This window comes from Silene latifolia, unplaced genomic scaffold (genome assembly GCF_048544455.1).
Source record: "Silene latifolia isolate original U9 population unplaced genomic scaffold, ASM4854445v1 scaffold_96, whole genome shotgun sequence".
NCBI classification, from domain to species: domain Eukaryota; kingdom Viridiplantae; phylum Streptophyta; class Magnoliopsida; order Caryophyllales; family Caryophyllaceae; genus Silene; species Silene latifolia.
The window spans coordinates 659,854-671,886 of NW_027413827.1; the positions used below are offsets into that span (position 1 = coordinate 659,854).

A 12,033-nucleotide genomic window follows, 5' to 3' on the forward strand; every position below is an offset into this window, starting at 1 on the left:
ATAAAACGATGTTTAAAATAATAATTACACGTATTTGTGCGACAAATATAAGAACCAAAATGGACCCGATAAGGGCACATTGGACCGTGTAATTGTGTGTGTGTAATTGTGCATGAAGCATAATCAATATACACCACCTTTTCTTATTGGGTGTGCTTTTTCCCACCCATTTTGTCTTCACATGCACATGTTATTGGACATAAAAAATTGCAATAACACTCCTCTCCTACACTCCACCTACCCGGCCTCCCTCCTCTTTTAAACACACACATTGTTCATTTTCTCACCACTTGAACTTTGTGTGTAAAAAAATTGTTTTATCTCTCTAAAAATAATAAAAATCATTTACTAAGAATTGATAGTAATAAAAGATTAAAAATACTAAGTGTGTTAGTATTATTCACATATTATCAAGGGTATTTCTAATAGAATGTCTTGTTAGTATTTATTAGAAATTTGGGTATTTTGTTCTTGGATGCTACTAGGAGGAGATCTTCTATTTGGAGATTTGTGTAAGGAGGATCTTCCATCTTTCATAAGCTCAAGAACAATCTAGGTAGGTTATCTAGATTGTGCCCATTTTATCACCATTATCCCAATGTAAGGAAATCCGATTTCCTCCATCTTTTTATTTAAATGCTTTAATATTGCATGCATGTTACATAGATTACCTAAAAACAAATTATGAGATAATTTGACATTTAATTAGAGAGTCTAATTAGGATCTATGATATTTCAAGTGGTTTCAGAGCTTAGGCTTGTAATTTGCATGTTAATTTTTAGCATATTTAACAAATTATGAGATAATTTTAAAAAATAAAAAATGGTGTTAAAAGAGGTTTTAGCACGGAAATTTTTGGGCATGCATATCTACTGATCTCAAAGAGTTTGTGGTAAAATTTGGTGACTTGTGAAGTTATTTTGCTTTTTTTAATGATTTTTGTAGAAAACCGAGTCAAAAATGCCGTATTTTGGTTAAGAGTTAACTAAAAATAGTTAAATGTTGATTCGGGTCTTGAAAATTTTATATTATTTCATATATATTTTCTACAGATTGTATGTAAAATATCGAAGGTTGGTTTGGCATTTTGCATGTTTATTGATTTTTATGAGATAAAAGTCGATAAAAGTAAATTATTTTAATCATTAATTTGAAACAAATGTTTCTGCCCTTGATAAATTTATGTACATTCAAAAATATGTTTTAAAAGTTAAAAGTGAAATTTAAAATGTATTTTCACCTTGTTTTGATGTTTATTGGTTTTAATGGTTAAAAACCGATAAATATCGATCTATTTCCTCATAAAATTTATCCGAAATTTTTGCACAATATTTTTGACCTTTTGGTATTTCTGGGAGTGTTCCAGAATATTCAAAATTTTTAGTTTCAATATTTCGTAATATTTTCAATTATTTTGGATTTATTACTTAAATGATATGATTTTACCGATTAAATTAGCAAATAACACCAAATCAAACTAATTATTCATCATCAAATTAGTGAGGACTAATTTCTGAGGTCCAAAACAGTTTGGACAATTATTTTGGAATTAAATGAGATTTAAGTGTTTATTATTGATTTTTAACAAGTTAAAAATCGATTAAATCCACAAAACCGAGCACGATATCAACGATTGTGCGATAGGGCGATTTTGGCATCATTTTACAGCATTTTTAAGCATATTTATTTATGTTGAATGAATAAATATAATTTATTTAAAGTATTTATTTTGTTGTACCTAGTATGGCCTTGTTATTTTTAATCGTTATTTCCCGAAATGTATGGGAATAGCGATTTATTTGTAATTTAAATACGATCTCGTATCGTCGGTTTGTAATTAATCAATAATTTTTATTTATTTTTATTAATTAATGTATAATAGGAATAGCTATGTAATTTGATTGTAATAGTTATTTTTACCGGCGTTTCCAAAAGACGGAGTTTACATCGAGACGGAGTCTATTTTTTTTTGAAAGGTGTTCCAAATCCCATAAGAAGGAGCCACTTTTGGAAGATGTTCCTATGAAGAGGCAAGGGACCAAGGAGTTGGTTTTCGATATATAATAGTCTAGTTATTTTTAACTAGGAGGCCATACTAGGATTATTCATATGCTTGTTTGCTTTTATTTTTCCGCGCATGCCAAAATCGCCATTCATATGCATTTTATTTTCGCGATTGTCAATTCATGTCATTTACATTCGCCGACTTAGTTCACTTATAGAGAATTTATGACTAAATTGACAAGATCTCTCACATATCTAAAATTGAGATTAGCCTTACCAATTAGTAACACCTATGAATCCCTTGTTCATTAGAGCCACGCTCGCCCAAGCAGGGTGTTCTCTTTTTACCTCGGGTAAGTAGGGTGATAAAAGGTTATCACGCGCCAAAATTGGTTGGACTCAACGGGATTTTAAGACGGTCTTGTATTCCGGGGCTAGTAGATGGATTTAAGGAAATCCGTCGACCGAGAGTTCTAAAGTTAGAATTAGTCAAACGTTAACTTACCGAATTTACACGATTATGGGATGTTTCGTCCAAGCGATGCTCATTTTTATTTAAAAATGGTTCTTGGAATCATTTATATAATTTAGTGGGAGATCATTATATAAATGTTAAAACTTGTTAAAAATGTTTCACAAGTAAATTTAAAACAATGAATGTTCATATTTCCTTGTTTTGTTGTAGCATTTTAATTCGCAATGACATCTTCAACAACTCCATCGACTACTCCACTAGGCAAAGATTCATGGCTAAGGTCCGTAATGGACAAATGTACCTTAAAAGATGACGGTAGTAACTTTATTGAATGGGAATCCAACATCAAAAGCGCCGCGTTGTCCGACAACGTACTCGCTTACTTGACCGATGCCCCTCCCATCGAGCCCGGTCCAAGGGCTTCATCGGCGATGCGGACCGCCTATGATGACTATATGAGGAAGTCCAATGATATCAAAAATGTATTGATATGGTCGATGTCCCCTAGTCTCAAGCTTTCATGCATCTCATTGAATGCGTACGAGATATTCAGTCATATGACTACTATGTTTTCACAAACACCCAAAGTCCGTCAATACGAAGCGGCGGCACGCTTCTTTGAAGCAAAGATTGAGAGGGGCCAAAAGATTGGTCCCCATGTATTAAAAATGGTCGAACATGTTGACACCCTAGAGCATCTAGGGTGCATTCCTAAAACTCTTGTGGTGGATGGCATCCTCCACTCACTTCCTACCAAGTTTGCCCACTTTAGGGTAAACTATAACATGAATGGCATGGATAAGAGTTATCATGAAATTCATGCACTCCTCACCCAAGCGGAGAGGGATATGGAAGCAAGTGGCAGTGACAAAGGGGATGTTCTCACTATGAAGTTAAAGAACATGTGCCTTGGAGTTAGGAAGGGAAAGGGGAAAGAAAACTCCCAATTTAAGAAACCGTCAAAGAAACAAGAGAAGGGAAAGGGGAAAGCCATTGAGGATGGAAAACCCAAGACTAAGAATGTCAAACTCTCTGAGGTCAAATGTTTCCATTGTAATGGGAAGGGGCATTATAGGAGGAGTTGCCCCAAATACTTGGAGGACCTCAAGGAAGAGCGTGTGACGCCTATTGGTATGATCTCCTCTCTCTATGTGATAGATGTTAATTATGCTTGCACTTCCACTTGGGTATTAAAAACCGGATGTGGGTCTCACCTTTGTAATCATTTGCAGGGTTTAAGGGACGTGCGAGCTCTAGCAAAAGGTGATGTGGATCTCCGCATGGGGAATGGAGCTAGAGTAGCGGCCGTTTCCGTAGGGACCTATGTGCTCACTTTAGCTAGTGGTTTAGAGTTGTTTTTAAATAAGTGTTATTTTTTACCAACTTTAACCAAGAACAACATCTCCATTTCCGCGTTAGACGCGAAAGGCTTTTTTTTTTATTAAAAACAATAGTTGTACTTTTTCGTTTGGAGAAATTTATGTTTTAAATGATGTTAACGACGTTTATCATGTGGAAACCAAAAAGCTCAAAACGGGTGATCCAAATGAATCCTACCTTTGGCATTGTCGTTAAGGTCACATAAACAAAAGACGCATTAAGAGATTTGCTTCATCAAAAGTGTTCAAACCATTTGATTTCGAATCCTATGGTATATGCAAGTTTTTCCTTTTAGGCAAGATGAATCGTGCACCTTTTGCGGGAAAAGGACACGAGCAAGTGAGGTTTTAGCTCTCATACATACGGATGTGTGTGGACCATTAACCATCACCGCTAGAGGAGGTTTTCACTACTTCATTACTTTTAATGATGATTTGAGTAGATATGGGTATATCTACTTGATGAAGAACAAAAGTGAAGCTTTTGAGAAGTTCAAATAGTTTCAGAATGAAGTAGAGAACCAATTGGATAAAAGGATTAAGGCCCTATGATCGAATCGTGGTGGTGAATAACTAAATTCTGAATCTGATTCACACCTAAAAGATTGTGGTATAGTATCACAATGGACTCCTCCTGGCACACCACAATTAAATGGTGTGGCTGAAAGGAGAAACCCATCTTTATTAGATATGGTTCGGTCTAGGATGAGTCTAACAGAGCTTCCTGATTCATTTTGGGGTTTTGCCCTCTTTTCTACAATATTTTCACTAAATCAAAGTCCGACTAAAGTGGCCGATAAGACTCCATATGAGATATGGACAGGAAAAGTCTCTCATTTGTCATTCATGCGCATTTGGGGTTGCGAAGCTTATGTCAAGATTAAATCTGACAATAAACTTGCACCCGGGTCTGACAAATGTCTTTTTGTAGGATATCCAAGGGAAACACGTGGCTATTACTTCTACAATAAAAACGAGAACAAAGTGTTTGTGGCTCGTGATGTTGTCTTCCTAGAAAAAGAGTTTATTTCTAGGAGACAGAGTGGGAGAAAATTTTAACTTGACGAAGTTCGAGAGCCACAAACCGAGAATGAGGTAGAGGAGAACGTGGAGGATAACGTTCCCTCCTCCTCTAAAACGGTAATCGCTCCTAGAAAGTCAGGTAAGATTTCTAAGCCACCTGACCGCTACCTTGGTAACATCGAAGAGGATGGTGTTTTGTTACTTTTGGAAAGTGACGAACCCACTACCTACAAATCGGCCATGTCTAGTCCCGACTCCACGCATTGGCTAGAAGCCATGCGGTCCGAAATGGATTCTATGTATGAGAAACAAGTATGGGACTTGATGGATTTACCTGAGGGAGTGCGACCCCTTCAGTGTAAATGGATATATAAAATTAAGCTCGGCGTGGATAAACATAAAGATGTTTACAAAGCTAGATTGGTGGCAAAATGTTTCACCCAAGTTCATGGTCTACACTATGACGAAACCTTCGCTCCAGTCTCTATGCTTTGGTCTATTAGGATAATCTTAGCGGTTGCCGCGTTTCATGATTATGAGATTTGGCAAATGGATGTCAAAACCGCCTTCTTGAATGGGATTCTAGAAGAGGAAGTGTACATGACACAACCTGAAGGTTTTGTGAATACGTCTAACCCTAAGAAGGTGTGTAAGCTCAATAAGTCCATCTATGGTCTTAAGAAAGCATCTCGGAGTTGGAATCATCACTTTGATCATGTTATTAAACAATACGGCTTCACTCGAAGTGTTGAAGAACCGTGTTTGTACATGAAGTTTAGTGGGAGTAAGGTTGCTTTCCTTGTCCTATATATGGATGACATATTGCTCATCGGGAATGATATTCCTTCGCTCACTTCCGTTAAGGAGTAGCTAAGGAATCACTTCCAGATAAAGGACTTAGGAGAGGCACAATGAATCTTGGGTATCCAGATCTATAGAGATAGGTCCAAGAGGATACTAGCATTGAGTCAAGAAGCTTATATTGACAAAGTTCTTGACCGGTTCAATATGAAAGACTCTAAGAGAGGATTTCTACCTATGGACCAAGGGATAACTTTGAGCAAGTCACAGTCTCCCTCTACCCCTAAGGAGATTGAACGCATGAAGACCATCCCTTATGCTTCCGATGTTGGGTCTATCATGTATCCTATGATTTGCACTCGTCCCGACGCCGCGTATGCCTTGAGCATGACAAGTCGTTATCAAGCCAAGCCCGGTGAGAGTCACTGGATAGCCGTAAAGAACATCCTTAAGTACTTGAGAAGGACTAAGGAATCGTTCTTAGTGTTTGGAGGAGAAACTGAGTTGCGTGTAAGAGGTTACACGGACGCAAGTTTCCAAACCGATCGGGATGATATGAAATCCCAATCCGGCTATGTGTTTATGCTAACTGGAGGAGCTGTTTGCTGGTTGAGCTTCAAGCAAAGCGTTACCGCGAATTCTACAATAGAAGCTGAGTACCTTGCAGCGTCTGAGGCTGCAAAGGAAGCTATTTGGATTCGGCAATTCATGGAGGGACTAGGAGTAGTCCATTCCACCAAAGATACGATCACTCTATATTGTGATAACAGTGAGGCTATTTTTCAAGCCAAAGTCTAGTAATAAATCTAGACACATTGAAAGAAAATATCATGTAATTAGAGATTATGTGGAAAGGAAGGAAATTGACATTTGTAAGGTTGGGACATGCGATAATATTGCTGATCTTTTAACCAAGCCTTTATCAAAGGCTAAGCATGATGGTCATGTCGTCGCAATGGGATTGAGACGAGTAGTAGAATTTCTTTAGATTATGGATATGTAATAATTGGATATTGTATCATTTATATATATATATATATATATGATAATCGCATTCATTGTTTAAGCATTCTTTCATGAATTGTTTTATTTAGTGTGACTAAATTTATAATACCTTGTTTATCTGAATTAGTTGTGGAGACAATGTTGAACACTATTCAAGTGAATAAGATGAACATTGTATTTTGTCCCTAGTCACTTAATGAGGTGACGTCTCAGAGTGACTAGATTGTAAGTCGATTGATGGTTGGTTCAACACCATGAGGTCATACGTGATGACTAGTCGATTACATAGGCAGCGTGTGTGACACTTTGCTGGACAGTGATCATTTAGAGAGTCCCTTAGTTCTATTATAGACGCCTGGTCGTGGCAGGGATCTCTAAGATGTTCCTATGAGTCGATTCTTTTTACTGGAGACTATTATCCAAGTCAGTGCAGTTTCCGTGTGACTTTGGTTTTTGTCCTAGGTCGTTCCGTGAAAGGAGGCCAAATGGCATCTTCTGAGTCATGGTGATCTGTATTGAGCAAAGATAGATAGGGCATACATGAATTGTCCACCCACGTTGGGTTACTATATCTCAAGGCCACTCGAGGGGTTGTGACTGTAAATGCGTGGCCACGCTCGGAAGTAATCTATGGTAGATTTTTCCGGTCTTGTAGTCACACTCCCGATCGACAAAACCACTCGCGATGTGTTCATGTGCAAGTGCGACCTGAAAGACACCTTGCATTGAGTGGGAGATTAAAACGGACAAGAGAATTGGTAGCGCACACCTTGTGTCGGACAAGTGGGAGATTGTTGGAGTGAGTTTCCTCCACAATAGTGCGTTTACATCATAAATCTCATTAAAGGAATATCATCAGGATATTTATTTTATGATCCTCTTCAGTTGATTAACGTATCGATAACGGTTGGCTGACAAGAATTTGACGTTATTGTCGTGTGACGGCGGTGATCAACTGACCCCTTTGGGTCACACCTAAAGGAACAAACCCCAATTGACAACTAATTAATTGTATGAGATACAATTTATTTAGTCCCTTGATTTATTGACTAAAAAGTTAGTCGATCTTTTTAGAGAGATTTCGAGTTACGAACTCGAGGCGCGGCAGTTATTATTTAATTATGCAATTGAATATTAAATTTTACGAGACGGGTTTTAGTTAATTAATTGTTAATTAACTAAAATTGTACTAATCGATTAATGTGATTAATATTAGTACGTAAATAATATGTGTAGCTGTACACGTATATTAACGGAGTGTTTTGGACAAAATTAATCGGGAATTATTTGAACATAAAACGATGTTTAAAATAATAATTACACGTATTTGTGAGAAAAATATAAAAACTAAAATGGACCCGATAAGGGCACATTGGACTGTGTAATTGTGTGTGTAATTGTGAGGCATAATCATTATACACCACCTTTTCTTATTGGGTGTGCTTTTTCCCACCCATTTTGTCTTCCACGTGCACATGTGATTGGACATAAAAATTGCAATAACACACCTCTCCTACACTCCACCTACCCGGCCTCCCTCCTCTTTTAAACACACACATTGTTCATTTTCTCACCACTTGAACTTTGTGTGTAAAAAAAATGTTTTATCTCTCTAAAATAATAAAAATCATTTACTAAGAATTTTTAGTAATAAAAGATTAAAAATACTAAGTGTGTTAGTATAATTCACATATTATCAAGGGTATTTCTAATAGAATATCTAGTTAGTATTTATTAGAAATTTGGGTATTTTGTTCTTGGGTGCTACTCGGAGGAGATCTTCTATTTGAATATTTGTGTAAAGGGGATCTTCCATCTTTCATAAGCTCAAGAACAATCTAGGTAGGTGATCTAGATTGTGCCCATTTTATCACCATTATCCCAATGTAAGGAAATCCGATTTCCTTCATCTTTTTATTTAAATGCTTTAATATTGCATGCATGTTACATAGATCACCTAAACACAAATTATGAGATAATTTGACATTTAATTAGAGAGTCTAATTAGGATCTATGATCTTTCAGTTATTGTTGGTGGGTTATTGTTTTTATTAAAATCTTATTTTATATTTCAAATATCGTCGTCTTTTATATTTTTTTCAAATCTCGTCTTGTTATATGTTTTTTTTAAGATTTTGAATTTGTTTATTCAAATCTAGTAAAATTTGTTGATTTCCTATGTATTTTTTTCTTAGATCTTGTTCATATTTTGTGAGATCTTTTTATTTTAGTCTTAGATCTACTAAATAGATCTTATATTATTTTAGTCACATTTATTTTTTTCGGTTTCTCGTAGTTGTTGTTGTTGGTGGTGGTGTTGGTTATACTGTTTTTTTTCTTCGTATTTAGTGTGTTGTTTTTATGTTACATATTTATTTTTCAGATTTGGTATTTAAAATGTTGTTTTCATTTACATTTCAGATCTACCACTATTCTCACAACATTTTTTCTTCTATTAAAATTTGTTGATTTTTTAAGTTAAAGTTACATTTTTTTCTCTATTAGAGTTACATTATCTCTATTAAAGTTGCATTTTTTCTCTATTACAGTTACACTTATATCTATTAAAGTTACATTTTTTAAAGTTACATTTTTTCTCTATTAAAATTACATTTCTCTCCATTAAAGTTACACTTTTCTCTATTAAAGTTACAATTTTCTCTATTAAGGTTACACTTATCTCTATTAAAGTTATATTTTTCTCTATTAAAGTTTGTAGATACCTCATTTCTGCACCTCCCGCAAACAACCCGGAGATGATTGGGCCGCATGTTTGGTACGCGGAACGATTTGTGACAGTTCGTAAGTTTATTGTCAAGTGACTGCTCAAACATTTATGTCTACCTCTTAATTGTCATCTACGCGCCGATACGGTCGTTTTGACAGTAATTAGAGTACATTTGGTGTCCGGGCCTAAAACCGTCTTCATTTTCTGATAACCGCTAAATCCCGAGTCAGAATGTTCTGGAATGTTCCGGATATTTCTATTCCATATTTCACAATCTTTTACTCTTTGGTAAAGAATTTTCCGTAATATTCACACAAAATATTAAGGAAAATAAGATTAATCCGTTATTCCATAAATTAAACACGGAAATCTTTCTTCCGCAGGAGGAAACCACTTGGGAACAGACGCAGCAGGTGCTGCGCCTCTTCCAAGGGACGCAGTGCATGCTGTGCCTCTTCCCAAGTCCTTTTCTGCGTATTTTTCGTATCTTTTCATATCTTTTCGAGATTCACTTCCAAAGTTTCTCCGAAAACCCTAATTCCTTCACGTGATTAGTATAAATAGGAGCCTTCGCTCCTCATATTTATCACACGAGTGTCCGCCCTTCTCTTCTCCCTTTGCATTCTAAGACCACGTTCATACTTTTTGGCGTCTACGTGCTTGAACTTTCGACCACGTAAGCTCGGATCCTTCTGAGTACCAGCCTCGTTTTGCATGACCGACCAACTCCACCATAATCAACCTTAATCAATCTATTCGCTTTCCTCTTACGAGGGCACTTTCGTTACATTCGAGTCGAGCATCACTAAAACATAAACTTAGTTCATCTCGTTTCGTCAAACATGTAAGTCTGAGGGTGTAAATCCTTCTTTATTTATTGTTATTTACTTTTTGTAATCATCATGTAAGATTTATGTCGAAAGTACTTCTAAAACCGATTTGTAAAACCATGTTTAAAACCCCTTTTTACGAATTACCAGAAGATGACAGTCGAGAAACGACGCAGTAACTGCTGTGCCTCTTCGAAGGGACGCAGCACCTGCTGCGCCTCTTCATGAGGCTGCCGCAGTTCCTGCTTCCTTTCTTCTTCCTTCGTCTTTTGATAATTCGATCGTTTTGTTTCGTTATCAATTGTTCATTGTTTCTTTAACACGATAATTTTAAGTATAATAACTTCTACATATTATTAATCATTGTTATCATATAATTCATCTTTAATTCCCGACTTTAAATCCCTTATAATCCAATATTTGCGGGTTTTCGTCATTAAAATCAATCCGGGTTGTAGAAATTCTATTCATTCATATCGAGTTTCTGGAATTCAACCTTTGATATATTTCCATCTGTCTATTGTCATATCCGTCATTAGTTCTTCATTAATTCGTCATATTTAACCTATTTGGTTCATTAATTTGCTAATCAATCTTTCATTCATATAATCAATTCATAGTAATCGGTTTTATCCATGTTTTACCGTTTTTATGACTCATTCACATGTAAATAATGTATTAAATCACTTTCATCCGAGTCGAATATCTTAATCAACCATTAATTTCACCCACGAATATTAACGATTTGCAGTTCCGGCTTCACAGCCAGAACTCAGCCTTGGAACAGACGCAGCAACTGCTGCGCCTTTTCCAGAGGGCGCAGTTCTGCTGCGCCTGTTCTAGGTTGATTTCTGTCCCTGAACTTCCGTTTTGCCTTAACCTAGTTTAATTAGTTTACGTATTTAATTAATTGTTATTCGTATTATCATTAATAATCTGTTCGTTTATTCCTTTATTCTTTCTTTCCCAAATTATCCGTTTTAAAGGTATTTTCGACATAAATCATAATCCGTTGTAATTATTGTAATTCTATTTATTGTATTTATCATTGTATTTCTTTTATCGCATTGTTTGTATGCCTTCACATGTAATTGAATCTAAATCCCTACTTTGACATTTATTGTATGTTAAATTAATTGTTCACCGACTTAGTCCGATTCTTCACATGTTAGGATTAAAACGTTGGATGTTGCATTGCATGCATATAATCGACGATATATCGAGTATAGACGATTTTCCCTAATCATTAGTAGAGGCCGCTATCGAGGCGGGCGGGATTAGGTGTTCGATCAAAAGAGCTTCCTAATACGTACCCTAACCCCTTACTCCAGATCTCTGTGAACATCCGTGTTCATTGGCATCCATGAGAGTCATTCTAGACATAGAATGCTAAGGGTAACGAGTTCTTGGTGTTCATGTCACTACTTTGTGTCTTGACATGGCACGAGGTATTCGAACGGTTTCCAATTTTCCACAATAAATTGGTGGTGACTCCACAAATGCAAACGCTTGTCCACAGTTTGGCGACTCCGCTGGGGAAAATACACTTACGTGTAGCCAAAAGGGTGAAACTTGAACAAGGTTAGGGAATAGTTTGTACAAGACAATTGTCGGTTTTCATAACTCGGTCTTCCTAGATCATTATTCGGCCTTCTTAGGCCCAACCCAACCCATTCGACCAATCGTCCCGTCTAAACGGTCCTAATTCTTATTTGGGCCTAAGGATGGATAGCGATTGACGTCATCCATACCATGGTACTTACTCTTTTTTGTATCAAGGACTTTCA

General features: G+C 36.3%; 1 protein-coding gene across 1 annotated transcript; it reads left to right on the forward strand.

The window, feature by feature from the left end:
* Window positions 1-287: 287 nt before the first annotated feature.
* On the forward strand, window positions 288-3,898 carry LOC141640677 (uncharacterized). Its single transcript, XM_074449382.1, has 3 exons — window positions 288-600; window positions 2,691-3,611; window positions 3,713-3,898. The coding sequence occupies exons 2-3, from the start codon at window positions 2,705-2,707 to the stop codon at window positions 3,745-3,747; spliced, it is 942 nt and encodes a 313-aa protein (XP_074305483.1). The 5' UTR covers window positions 288-600; window positions 2,691-2,704; the 3' UTR covers window positions 3,748-3,898.
* The last annotated feature ends 8,135 nt before the right edge of the window (window positions 3,899-12,033 follow it).